This window comes from Euwallacea similis, chromosome 10, assembly GCF_039881205.1.
Source record: "Euwallacea similis isolate ESF13 chromosome 10, ESF131.1, whole genome shotgun sequence".
NCBI classification, from domain to species: Eukaryota; Metazoa; Arthropoda; class Insecta; order Coleoptera; family Curculionidae; genus Euwallacea; species Euwallacea similis.
In genome coordinates, this window is record NC_089618.1 from 1,816,127 (window position 1) to 1,830,875 (window position 14,749).

The 14,749-nt window shown below is 36.7% G+C and overlaps 1 protein-coding gene across 1 annotated transcript; it reads left to right on the forward strand.

Annotated features, from left to right (window-relative positions):
• Nucleotides 1–9,310: 9,310 nt before the first annotated feature.
• On the forward strand, nt 9,311–12,294 carry LOC136411627 (zinc finger and BTB domain-containing protein 24-like). The gene is made up of 4 exons (XM_066394269.1): nt 9,311–9,353; nt 10,403–10,510; nt 11,614–11,715; nt 12,026–12,294. Exons 1-4 carry the CDS (start codon nt 9,311–9,313, stop codon nt 12,292–12,294), a joined length of 522 nt encoding a protein of 173 aa, XP_066250366.1.
• Nucleotides 12,295–14,749: the final 2,455 nt, after the last annotated feature.

Sequence of the window (14,749 nt, forward strand, 5' to 3'; positions counted from 1 at the left end):
GAATATGAGCCATGTGCAAATTATGGTATGGCCTCTCAGTTTTATCCATTGAATGCAGCTTTCCCTCTTTAGAGCCACTAGGGCATTCTTGGAACAGACATTTAGATTCCTCATATCCTCGTATATCCTTGAGATTTCCCATCTGGGACTTTTTAGAGATTTTTCTGAAGGCAGCAAATCAGGAATATTTATTTATAGATTTTGGATATTTATTTATGTAGAATGCGTCAGATGTTAATTAGATTATTTCTGGCTTGTAATAAAGAAGACTTTTATGGTTACCTATTATTTTATTAATATTCAGTTGTGCAATACTTTCGTTTGTAGTGCCTCATGACCTCAGAAATGTCTATTTAGTAGTTGTGGCGGTTTATAAACCAATGAAATCCCTTGGTTTCACTAAAATTACAATTACACCGTAGTTTTTGAGCTCAATATGTATTTTTTGCTAAAATGCGTGGTGCGGGAACTGCAGCTGTTGGTGTTATAACATATTAACGTATCATGTAATTTTTTTGTAGGCTGTGGCACCAAAAGCAAAGATTTTCAAGTAGTCAGAAGACCGAATGGCTGCGGGGAATATCGATGCGATTGCGGAAAGACGTACTATCAAAAGAAGAATCTACATAGACATCAAAAGACCAGTTGCATTCTTAACCTTAGCAGTTTTAAGCTAACTTAACCATTTTTTGTATTGAATTTTTAATTTTGTAATACAACAAATTGGCTTGGATACAGTTGACGAAATAAACAGCGAATACTAAAGAGATGTTGTTTGTTTGGTTTCGTCACTGCATCTGGTACGAATTATTGACTATCTTGTTCATTTTACAAGTTAATAATCGGAAGTAATCTATATTTGAGAAAAAAATGCCCTTAGAGGGTTTTGATAAAATAATGCGAGTCATACTACCTTGTGTTATGCACCGAAATCAATTATCTTGCCGCTTCCTTGAATTGTGTTCCCAACTCTGAAAATAAAACACAAAAATACATTTTTGTATAAGCTGTCTATTTCTGAGTGATAATCGTGCCTGACCTCAAGGCAGTAAGGAACATTTCCTGCTTGCTCAGGTTAACAAACCAGGAAGCGATATACTTGCAGTTTAGACGAACGGTAAGTAAAATGTCGAATTCATTTAAAGAAATCAAGTTATACGAAGCTTCATTCAGAAATGTCTTCATATCATTCCATTTTACGAAGGCTATCAACGTTGAAAGCTTGAAGACATTGATGAAATCATCAAAAAAAATGCTTGCATGGAATATAGTTTTACACTAACGTTAAAAAATTTTAGGTTTCAGATTGTGCATCAAGAGAGAATCTTCAGACTACAAACAGAGCATACAGTACTTGGAGGAGCTCTATCAAAATCATCCCTACATTACACCTGGCCAGAGGAGGGAGCTAGCTGGGGAGCTGGGGTTGACAGAGAAACAGCTTCAGTATTGGTTTCAAAACAGAAGGAAGAGGGGCAAGCCCAAGATCTTGTCAAGGGCTACTAATTAATGTTATTACTTCACTTGACTAGACTAAATACTTTTTATAGGTTTACCCTTTCCTTCAGCTATCCAATTATTTATAGAATTACATCATGTGTTTTTTAGCCCAACATACCTGCCCTCAGTGCTACAAAGGATACAAGCGAATGGACTCGTTGAAACGACACTTAAGGAAGGAATGCTTGAAACATGGACAGCACCCCTGCACATCATGTGGTAGGATTTTTAAGCACAAATTCAGTTTAAGTACCCATGTGAAGAAATGTCAAAATATCGTCCTTTCCGAATGAAAAGCAGATTTTTTTCAAATCGAGGGATGAAATGTCATATTCGTACACTTATTTTGCTCTATTGCATGGCAAAAATCGTATAAGAATATATTTTTATTTTTTCGTTATCTTGCTAAACAAATGTACAGGGACGGACGTGCAAACGCAGCAATGCGAGTTTTTTTTATATAAAAATTTTCTATTTTGTTCGTCTCTATTGCACTTTGATAAAAGTACATCTGATATTGTGTCTAAAGACTAACATTTTTGTATTTGAAATAACAAAGCTAAAATTTTGTTTTTCTGTCTTAAAAAATATGTAATAAATGTCAAATATATTGTTAATAAATTTCTAGAACTGAGTTTTATATCTTTTCCGTTTTTTGTCACTGCAGCGTAAAGGAAACCCCGGATTTAGGAATTTTTTCCCTAAAAATCTACGTAAGACTTATCCGCGGATAATTAAGGTTAACTAACTTTAGCTAAGTTAATTTTCCCCACTCCATCCAACAGATGAAATCTTTACATGGAGTAATGAGGTTAATTACCAAATGGTGATCCTGGAAAATCAACTAATATTTCTGCATTTGGTAAGGTCAACCCGGCACTCCAGTGTTCTCATTGCGTTTCCAAAGCGTGTAGTGAATATAGTGACCTTAAAGGTAAGTTAAGAGAACTGAGAGTGGTTTTGAAGTTTTGGATGTCCTTTGGGCTGTCTGGAATAATGCAAAGAGACTTGAATTGGAAAAAACTTGACTGAAATCACGGAAGAACATGCTGCCAATACGTTCAAAGGAGCCACGGAACATCCAAATCAGCTGATAAGGAAAGAACGGACCACGCTCCGGAAGATATTATCCTACACCAGAAACTGAACCACCGGTTGTTGGACAACTGAGGACCGGGAAACGGCCCTTAGCAGAACAAACCAGGGAGAAAGGAAAATTAACTTAAGGGTGAGTAAAATTTTCCTCATTGAGCGCTTCTCTCTAACAAAAAGCCCGAACTAACCTACACCAACTAGTTTGCTTAAAAGCTCATTTTGTCAAATTTAAATTTGATTTTCCAATTCTGTGTTCAATATTGAACAGTGATCAATTTATAACTTATGACGATATCAACTGGTCTGCTTCCTGGCCAATTTTCTAGACTCGAAGCTTTCAGGGGTAAGCTACATGAATAAAATGTTGATATTCTTGAGGATTTTTTGGGAACCTCAATTTTTTAGTGAACGCGATTGTTGCAAATGTGTGTGGTTTCAGGTCGCAAGTTCTTCTGCAGCAGGTGTAGTAAGACGTACAAGCACAGATCCTCATTAACAAAACACGTAAAGTACGAATGTGGAGTTGAGAAGAAGTTTCACTGTCGACTTTGCTCTTACTGCGGTAAACAAAAGGCCCATTTGACCACCCACTTGAGACTTATTCACCATTTGTGTTGATCATGAATAACGCTGGAATGAGTTGAATTGATACAGGCTCGCGGGGGCCATATTCTTACAATCAGAAAGACATTTTCCAAAAAATAAAGCGAGAGAAATCTAAAAAAATCGTTTGTTTCACATCATCATCTCACCTCACTCTATTAACACTACAATAATAGAGTAACATAACTGTATGAATAAGAGATTTTTATACAACGGAAGAAAGGAAATGTTTAATGATGTTTTCTTTAGGTTTAGTACAATGTGATGGATGCCTAAGAATGTACAAAAACAAGGAGTCGCTGGGCACTCACAAAAGACTGGATTGCGGAAAATTAAGTAAATTTACATGCAGTGTGTGCCCGAAAACTTATAGTAGAAAATTTGGACTTGTTAAACATATGGCGAATAAACATTCTTTTAGTTGATTTCTGGCATTATTTTTACTTCCATATGTTCAGCCACTCACCAAAATCAGAGATTCGTACACCTCGAAGATCCCCTCGACGTGGCGCTCCGACAATTAATGATGCAAGTGCTGATGCCTATTGAGATCTCGGAACCTATAAGAAACAGAAAGAAGTTTAAAGGGGAAAATTTTAGATAATCCTGGTAGAAAACCATCGCCGTTTCCTAACGAATTTTAAACTTCAATTTTTTGAACAAGTTATCCAATTAAAAAGAATATTTTTTGTATGAGATAAAACGTTTGTAACTGTATCTAACAACTTTTAGGTTTATTTTGCCCAAACTGCAATAAGCCCTATTTGAAGCTGCAGTCGCTGCAGAAACACCTCAAAGTGGATTGCGGCAAATCCAAGAGATTCGTTTGCAACTTTCAGTACTGCACTTACAAGAGCAATCGCAAGGAGAACACGAAGAGGCACATGGCTCAAGTGCACGGAGTTTTCGATCAGAAATACCAACAGTGATTTATGCGTTTTTCTATTGTCGGCCGGTGATTATTGTTAGAAAATAGTAGTCTTGATACTGCAGTTAAGGGTGGGAAAGGCCCTTTCGGTGGGAATGCGTGAAAAAGAAGGTTTGTTATCAGACCAGTAAACTATTGGGCTCTTGAAGTGACAAAGATGCTGTTTAACTGTCTCTCACTTTGTTAAGCCCCATACAGTAATTGAGCACAATATTTATTTTCTGTCAGAAATTTGAAATTCTGAGCATCTACGCAGATGTAAACACGCACAATAGCGGTTTCGAGTAATGTTACCTATGCTCGTTACAAAGTAGAACTGAGGCTAGTCCTAAGTTTACTTGTTTATATATTATACATATATATATCAGCTAGCCGCACTCCCATTGGCTGATGGCGGAGCTATGCGCAATCGACCGGCACCGGTTAGACGCGTGCGTGGGTGCCAGACCACGGCATACGCCCGCTATTCATCCTATATAACCGAGTAGTCTCAAACGAGAGACAGTAAGATTAGTCCCAGTTTCAGTTGATAACGAGCGGAAAAGCACTACTTAGAACGTCGAGTAAAAAATCAACGAAGATAACAAAAGTCAAAGAATTCTTCCTTTTTGCATTCGTATTATGAGGAAATTCTACAGAAAAAGTAATTTACAGGCTACTGCGTGAAATACTTATTATATAGCAAGCTGAACTAAACGGGAATACAGGGTTTTCTTTAACAGAGTAGCAATACGCTTTTTCTCTTTACATCATCCCCGTATTTTTTTTCGAAGCAACTTGAGATTAAATGAATGCACCAAACATTCTCATGATGGTCTTCCATGGTATTCTGTATTCCGAACACGCTTGCCGATTAAATACTCGTTTATCTGTTTATGTGTCAAATTCTACAATTTAAATACAAATTTACATTAAGATGCAGGCGGTACTTTTAGGACAATAGTACGACTTTACCTTGATGAACATAATCTCTCAGATCTTGCACCTTTTGTATTGTAACTAATTTGTATAATAAATGCCACTACATCTCGTACATTGATATCGTATATTTCTTTCCCTTTCTAGCGTTTCGCGACCGAAAGGGACCAAACATTCTAAACCACTGTACAAACTTTCAATTATCATGTTGTTACTGTTCACACGGTTTTGGGCCAATATCACCTTTCCTTCAATCATCTAAAGAGCTATTTCAGTTCTAGACTACCTAAACTTGCAATACATTGAGGTACCAATAGTGAGGAGGCCCAAAGGCCAGGGAGGCCATAAATGCTCTTGCGGCAAGACTTACTACGAAAAAAAAAACTTAATCAGACATCAAAGGCTCAATAATTGTGCACTTAACACAGCAGTACCAAAGAGGAAGAGTAACAAGCACAAATAGCTCCAGAGGAAGGGGAAAGTGAACGCTACTGATACATTGTGTGTGCTTACTTACAAATGGGATGTATTTATACGATTGTTACGTTATTAGAGGTTTATTATAACTTTACATATTTTTATATTTTACTGGTGATTGGATAAATAAATATTTATTTTGTATGATCTTGAGAAAGTCCTTGTCGCTTGAGCGCACAACTAAGTGACTAGAAGGAACCTTAAGGACACAAACATAATTTAATGGTTGCCCAACTGGAGGAAAAGAGGCAAACCCTTGTTACTTTATATGGTGGTCTAAAACTTCTGTTTTCCTAGTTTATTTCCATGTGATGTGAATATTAGAAACACTTCCATAACATCATCCATACATCCGTCATCCATCCAACATCATCAAAAATCTCATTCTATGCAGGTGAACTTTAGTTGTAACCTCGATCCAATTAGTAAAAATTAGCAGTTTCCTTTGGAATCAAAAGAACCAAGAAACTCTTTTACTAAGGGAGGTGCTTAGCAAAAAATGTAAATGATACTACTTCTTTCTGTTTCAGCAACTCACATTCACAAGTGCTCCAGATGTAATAAGTCCTACACACCCAACGTCACTCAACTTCCATAAAAATAACCAATGTGGGACCACTGAAAAGTATGTTTGCCCTTTATGTCCCTCCTGCTTTAAGCTGAAGAAAACTTTGAAGATTCGTATGCGTCGAGAACATTTACATTCTTCAGAGAAAAAAAATCATAGCAAAATTACTTCGCGCAAAAAGTTAAATCGCCTTTGAAGTTTTTTACTTAACGAACACTTTCAGTAACAAGTCTTTATATAGCCATCACGATGGAACCAAGAAGTAGCTTAAGATCAAGAGATGTCTAGGCGTACTAGAAATTTTATAATAATGCCAAAGTTCGTTGTTATCAGAATGTTTATAGATGTTATTGTTGTGTTATATTATACAGCATGTCCAGAAATAACGCTGAAATATTTTGAAAAGCGATTCTAAAGATTAAAATAAGAAAAAAGTTCTTATAAATATGTCCCAAAAAATTTTTCTTAAAGAGGCTGGAACCCCTTAAAAGGAAACCTCTGAAGATGGTTTTTCACAATATTTTCGAAACGATTTGCACTAAAATTACAAAATAATATGTGCTATAATATGCTGGAATGTGAAAACTTTTTTTGTGTTAATATTTGAGGATTTTAGTCGGGGGCGTTACATACGGGGGGCCTCCTACGTAAATATTGCCCTAACTTTTTTGTTCTTAATTTTGAAAATCCAAATTATGTGCAGGAGACTTTCTCTATATGACGCCCCTAACTAAAATTTGCAATTATTAACAGAAAAAAAGTTTTCTCAACCAACTTATTACAGTATACCGAATTTTATAATTGTAGCGCAAACCATTTCGAAAATATTCCGAAAAACCATCTTCAGAGTTCCCCCTTTTAAGGGGTTCTAGCCCTTTTAAGAAGCAATTTTTGGGGTATGTTTATACGAATTTTTTTTGTTATTCTAATCTCAACAATCACCTTCCAAAATATTTCAACATTATTTCGGGACACTCTGTATGTGTTGTGTTGTATCACCCACTTCCTTTCCCTATATTCGCTTTGGCGTTTCGTTCACTACTTTCAAGGAAACCGTATTTGGCACACATTTTCTTTTAGCTTCATTCGGCACCTTTATGTGCTCAGATTGCCTCAAAGTGTATCAACATGTAACTCCTTATAAAGGTATCGAAAATTTGAGTGCGACAAGAACCTTTCTTACCAGTGTGATTTATGCACCTGTAGATCGAACCTCAAGGTTCACGTCAGAAAGAGAGATCCACGTACATCAAGACCTTAGTCAGTATTTCGCCATTAATTCCTCCGGATTCTTCTCCAAAGTTGCAATTTTCTCCACGTGTCTTTCCACATAGATGTGTATGTTCGCTGTTTAAGGCCGTCGAATCTATAAGTAATACAGAAATTATGCAAATTAATCACAGCTTTCAGCACTTTCATGAGCATTTTGTCTTTCAATTAAAGTTTAGTTGACGCCTGCATTGAACCACATATCTTCTAATGTTATACATTTAACAAATTTTCAGATTCCTCCAATACTGACACGACATACACATGCCACAAATGCAATCGTCTTTTAAAATCGCAAGGCTCTCTAAACAGACACGAAAAGTACTATTGCGGAAGAAAACCACCCCCCATCACGGGGTATGACCAAATTGGGGAAGAATTGTGGCAGTGCAAATCCTGTAAAAACACCTACAAAGCCTACAACTCCATGAGAAGACATTTGGTTTACGAGTGTGGAAAAGCACCCTCTATTTCCTGTCCTGTGTTCACTTGCGTTTACAAGGCCAAGATTCGACATCGAATGACGCAGCATTGTCGCATGGTACACAAGTTGAATAACGTGTAACATTTTTCGTTCACATGAAAGAATTTCGAAATTTTAATGAAAATAAAGGAACATTTTTTTTAAATCCAAACAAGTGGCGAAACGGGTTTCATTTCGTAACTAGTTACAAAAGTCAAAGGTGCTACGAGTACTCATTTAAGTAACGACCTCGATTAACAAACAGAACTTTACATTTTTTGTCAAATTTTACGGAAAATTAAATCTCCAGTGGCGTCTCATGGCGGTGGGATTTTTTCAAAATTCCGTAATGTCGCGTTTTTGTTCTGAATTTTGGGACATCCCTGTTCCCAAATTGGAAGGACCATTCTAAGTTTCACTATTTTGAAATCATTAGTAAATTTTTAAGTTCACGTTGGGAGCTGGAATTTTTCAGAATTTTTTAGACACACGTTAGTTAATTTTTTTCGATTTGTTGAGACGCTCCTGTTCTCAGATTAAACAAAATAAACGTCTGTGATTTTATTTCTTTTTTGGAGTCCACTGTTTTCCGATCTAAAATTCTTCTGAAATTTTATCCTTTCGAAGCCTTATAGGTGTTAGTTTTAAATTGAACCCATCAGTAGCGATCCAAAGGTAGTAAAATTTTTCAGAAATTCAGAAAAATAATAAATTATTAAAACATGGAATTTGACGATAATCTATGGCAAAGCTTCAATATTTGCGATTCTACCCAAAATTATCTCAAGCAATAAGAATTTTGAACATAGCATAGTAACCTGAGCCAATCGCTCAGGACATATTGGTAGAAATAGTCAAAGCTAAATTCTGTGTTCAATTGCGTAGACTCAAAAACATCGTGAGACTCAAAAAGTATTTTGGACGTTAATTCTTCAATGTAAGTTTTTCGTGTTTACGACACTTTTCTCTGCAACTTAAGTTTTGAATATGATCGCTACAATGATCACTAAGCATCATCAAGTGAAGATTAATTTATTTTTGCATTGCCAAGTTGACTTTATTTGATTGCAGGAAAACTACATTCCTGCAAGACCTGCGGTAAACAATACAGCCACCACGCTACTTTAACGAGGCATCGAAGATTCGAATGCCAAAAGGAGCGGAACTTTAAGTGCCCTCATTGCTCTTACTCCAGCTTTCACAAATTCATGCTGAACAGACACGAGAAATTGACTCATCTGGCTCATCTCTACAAATCACCGCTGTAGAGTTTCCAGAAGTATGAATAGTCATAGTTAATTTGGATCTGAATTTCTGGACAATTTTTGCACATAAATATGATACGTGCTTGTTTTTCGTCTTTACTTTCTTCCCCCCGTGTTTAGGTGATAGATTCTGACCATCGTTTTGTTCCTAGATCTTGTCCCTTGTCCGAACTACTGTGGAAGACGGTATAAATGGAAACACAATCTGGATAAACATGTGAAATATGAGTGTGGTGTTGCGCCAAGATTCAAATGCACCCTTTGCAAGTATGCTGGGAAACAGAAGAGTCATTTGCAGTCGCATATGGCGTGGATACACAAAACGAAAGTGTTCGATATTAACTAATCATAATCGTAGCCCTTCGACGTTAAATAAAAAAGCTATAGGATTATTCTATATAATAAAAATTACAATTTTACATAGAAGGTATCTAGAATTGAGCTAACGATGCTTAAATCACGAATTCTACATCGTCAGCTCTAACAGATCCAAACAATTTTTGAAAAATAATTTACTGAACTCGTGAAAATATCTACAATTTTTGAGAATTCTTACAAACCCCTCTGAGTACGATGCTGCTTTCTGTGTGCACACCCGGAAAATTGATGGTTGCGTGATGGGATAATCAAGACACAGATTTGCAGAACACACCGGCGTAATATATTTCCAGAGAAAATTGATTCATTTTTGAAGAATAAGTTTTCCTTCTTCCAAATACCTGCTGTGTTTAACAATTTTTAAAACTCCTTTGAGTACGTCCCTGATTTGTGGTATTTGGACAAGAACCTCTAAAAAAGGTTTATCGAAATACACCAATTGTAAACACTCTTGGTCTCTGGGTTAAATAATTTCCCAACTCAAAGAACCTACTTTTCCCACACACGTGCGTGTTGTTTTTCAACTCGCGTGCGAAAACTTCACTTTCTGCACGGCCCTCATTTGGGTGTGGGATGTTTCACATTTGTTTACACTTACGTATAACGCCTATATTACCAAATTTTTAGCGAGTTTCCCCTGTCATCAATGCCGCAAATCGTACATTCGCCAAAACCACCTGAGGCGTCATTTGAAATACGAATGCCAAAAGGAACCTCAATTTCGCTGCATTTTCTGTGGCAGGAAATTCCACCAAAGGTGCAATCTCAAGGTTCACATTATACGAAAGCATCCTACCTCCAAGTTTTGAATCAGCTTTAGTCGACATCTAATTAGTGTCTTCCTAGAAAATAAAATTGTGTATCTGTTGTGTCAACTTTGCGCTCTTAAAATCTCTTTCACTTTCAAGCAGAATATAAACGGTGTTACCTACTTTTAGGGGGAGTGCCCTGTCCTCAATGCACTCGAGTTTACAAGAACAAGAACTCCCTGCATTTCCACCTGCGATATGATTGCGGTGAGACTAAAAACTATAACTGCGACATATGTGAGTACTCATCAAAGCGGTACCAGACCCTTAAACGGCATCATCTCGTCAAACACACCGAACGTAAAAGCTCTTAGAGAATGACGTTTAGCTCTACAGTTAGAAAATCATTATCATATATTTACGTACTAAGACTATGTGGTACTTAGTAAAGATATATGATAGTTGGTAACGTTTTAGTGCTTTCAACATTAAAAAGTTTCTCTAATTCGATAGACCACCAAAAGAAATTAAGGAGCTTTCAAGCTCAAGTGGTAATTTGGACGTAACAAAGCCGAAATGTGATGTTTTAAAAACGTCGTGATGACGTCACTTTCGTCAGATTCGCGATCCAAGGTCCAATCCAAGGCAGCTTCTAACCTCAGGTTGGTCTTAGGTACAACCTAGCTGATCACTGTTTTAATGTTTATTGGATAAGCTTGTATTCGTTCTGAAGGGACGACATGTCCGAAGTGTTAAAATAAAGAATAACTTGGTGCTCTTATCTTAGCTTTTTTCTGAGCCTTGCGAATAGTCGCGATGGATTGTTTAGGTGATCCGCCAAATCCTTTCCAATAATCATTATGTCGTCAAGATATATTAAAAAAAATTCCCATGTGAATCCCGAGAGCCACGTTGTATATAAACCACTTCTAGTGGTAAATGCTGTCTTCTCTTTGAGATTCTTAGGGACCTCCACTTACCATCACTCACTTTACAAGTTAAGCATATTAAGTCTCTGTACATTTTACCAAAATACCGACGAATAGGAAGAACGTACTTTTTTTGGATTAACGTCGTGTGGACGTCTAATCAGAATTTCAACCGCAAATAAGTCATTGGGCAACTTAAATTTGCACCTACTACGACGTCGGGACCAGTCAAGTCTTAAGGAAAAATGCAATATGGATCATGGAAAAATACAATATGGACTGACTATTAGCAGAAGTGAGTTAAGTGTAATGTGTGAGGAATATGTGTAGATCTACGATGTGTAGCAGAACGCGACTGTTAGAGTTGCTGTAAAATGTTGGCTGTTCATGTCTCTTTTTCTATTTTTTATGAATTTTTCCTTTGCTCGTTACAAAAAAATTCTTTTTTTTAATTAGAGTTTTTTTTTGTAGCTGATAAAGAATGGTGTCAAAGCTGTGACCGCTACTTCAAGAACCGAAATTCGCTTGCAGTACACATTTCCAGAGATTGCGGCAAGAGCAAAGAACATGCATGTGCCTTGTGCCCGAGAATGTTCCGGAGAAAAGAACATCTTAAATCCCATGCGGCTAGGGTGCACAAAGACATTTTCGTGTAAATTCATATTATATCGTCCCTCGCATAATCAACCTTCATGTCATATAGACTGTTTCTTGAATATTTTGAGTAGAATATTCTCTAAAAGTAGCCTAACAGGAATATCTAATTTTCTCACAATTTCCCGGGAATATTCTACTCTCTATACTAAATTCGGGAATACGGACGCTTTAATATCTTTAAGAAAATAAAGCCTTTGCCGACTCAAATTTTAGCCTTTTGTTGCAGTGGTCTGTCCCAATTGCTTCAAATTGTACAAGAACCCCAAATGTCTCAGTGTTCACAAGGCCCAAGACTGCGGAAAGGGCAAGACTTTCATTTGCTCTTTGTGCTTCAGGGAATTCAGGAGAAAGTCGCAGCTCAAAGTTCACTTAAAATCGCGCCATGGAACTCCAAATTTCTGCAAAATGGAAGATACGGTCGGTCTTAGCCCTCATTTAGAGTTTATGAAACAGGAGGAGCAGAAGGTGGTTCCTTCGTGGCACCATCCCATGTAGAGGGACTTGACGAACATCAATTGAAGCGAACTGAATTTTTAGGGGAGATTTCAAAGTGGAATTTTTGTCTCCAGGTGAGACTGCCCTTGAGTAAAATTCCACGTATATATATTTTTTTGAATTTCACCAAATTTCCCTAACCGAAGCCGAAAACTGAAATTATTTACGTTCTCTTATTTTCAAGTTATTCCACTTTGAAATCAAAAAATTCGACCAGACAGCTTCATTTGAAGGATAGTTTATATCGGCGTAAATGATCGATTTGAGAGTGTGATTGGTAAATGAAAATTTTACTTTTAGCCAAAAGAGAGTTTAATGTATTTTTTTTATTGTTATTTAGTTTGGGTTATATGTTTATCAGATTTCAAATAAAGCATAAAGCGTTAAAGGCTAACTGGATTTAAATAAAAGTTTTCAATGTGGTAATATTTCGTTCGATGCTATAGTATCAGAACTGAAGTCTGATATTACAGTATTAATTTTTCGTAAATTTTTTTGTTAGGTATTATGCCTACATTTAGTTAATACAAATTTCCAAACCAATTAATGGTTTCTAAACCCATTGAGTAACAAAGACAAATCCATCGATTTTCACTGTTTCCTTCCAGTTCTTAGGGATATTTTAGAAAATGCAAGAAATTACATCGTAGAGGGTAAAGGAAGAACCATAGGATTCGGTAAAAATTTTCGCGCTTACTGAATCTACTATTTCATTGTGTTCATCATTTACCGAGATTTTTTACCTTTTTTTTTCAGAAAAAACGATAAGTACAATTTTTTTATCGTTCTTTAATGTTAATTTGAACATTAAGACCCAATTTAATCTCAAAATTTGCGAGTTACGCGTATATAAGTTATGCAAACCACGTCCCTTCTCGAAATGGGCGGTTTTTCGATGGACGGCCACATTTTCTTCCCACCCTGTCAGAACTTCGCGTAGCGAACTCTTGAAAGTGTGACACTATGACGGACTGGCACATTGAAGGAGTTGAGGAATGCTTATTCAATCTCTCAATATGACAGGATGTTTCAAAAGTGGTTCGTCGAGGAGGTAATAGAGGAAGCGCAAAATGCAAGTGATGATGATAACAACCACCCACTACTTACCTCAGAATCCAAAAAAGACTTTTCTGCGGCACTGTCTCTTAATCAATCATGTTGAAAACTCCCCTACTTATATACCAGATGGAGGTGACTACTCACCCCAAAAATCATTGGCGTACAAAATCAATTTAGACTGTTACAAATTTTCTCCATACAGAAGTTTCTTCAGTGATCCTCACGAAAATCGGTGCGGCTCCGCTGCGCTTCAGCTTCTCAATCAATCAATCAATTTCGTCATTTGTACATGTTATTTATGTAATAATTTACACCAAGATTCATTGGCGTAAATCGTGTATTTATATTCTTAGAATTTGACGAATTTTCGCTTTGTCGGTGCCAATTTTATATTTGGTTTTCGTGCCACTAACTCACAGCGATGATCGTTAATCTATCAAGTTGAAATTTCACTATTTATACTCGAGTTTTTGACATTTGTTTAAATTCCTCTCTCCAGATTTAGACGATTACTCCCCCAGAAATTCATTGGCGTAGAGCGTTTATTTGGGCTGAGAAAATTTTTCAGTTTCTCTATACTGAATTCTGTTTTCAGAGTCATTCTCGTTACTATTCAGTGTGATTGCGCTGTGTGTCTGTTTCTCAATCAATAATCTTGAAAATTTCATTGCTTTTACGCCAGATTTAGGTCACAGCTTGAAATTCACTGGCGTAGAAGGTCTATTTAGGTTGCAACAATTTTTCAAGATTTCTCATTACACAAATGTGTCTTCAGAGTATTTCTTGCGACACTCAGTGGGGCTCCGCTGTGTGAATGTTCCTCAATTGATCGAGTTAAAAACGTCACGATTTGTGTGTGTTTTTAGGTCACAATTTTCTCCATAATCCATTGGCGCGAATCCCTGATTCAGATCCTTAAATTTCGTAAAAACTTCGCTTCCTTGGAGTCGATTTTTAATTTGGTTTTCGTACCATTAAATGCGAATAATCTACGGCATTTGAATTTTTTAGGTCCAATTTACCACTGCGATAATTGCTCGAAGACTTATCGGACATCCAGCGCCATGAAATCTCATCTCAGCAAAGATTGTGGCAAGGAAAAGGTGCCCTGCCCACTGTGCTGCAAAAAGTTTACCAGGAAAACTAACTTAAGAACACATTGTTCAAATATACATAATGTAAACATATTACCTTAATGGAACTTCAAGAGTTTTTTCCTGGATGTTGTGAATCTGTTGTTCTTGTTCGTATCGTGTCTTTGTTCGTTTCACGAGAAAATATCAAAACTTGCAAGCACTGCATCCTGTCTTCATCTTCATATCAAAAGCGAGATATATGGCAAAAGCCTCGATATCTGGACTATCTAGATCTGGATATTCGGACGCATTGTACGTTA

Coding starts and splice junctions, on each gene's coding strand:
- LOC136411627 (XM_066394269.1), top strand. CDS start 9,311: ATGAGTGTGGTGTTGCGCCAAGATTCAAATGCACCCTTTGCAA. Junction 9,354..10,402: donor TTCAAATGCACCCTTTGCAA/GTATGCTGGGAA, acceptor ACCTACTTTTAG/GGGGAGTGCCCTGTCCTCAA. Junction 10,511..11,613: donor AAACTATAACTGCGACATAT/GTGAGTACTCAT, acceptor TTTTTTTTGTAG/CTGATAAAGAATGGTGTCAA.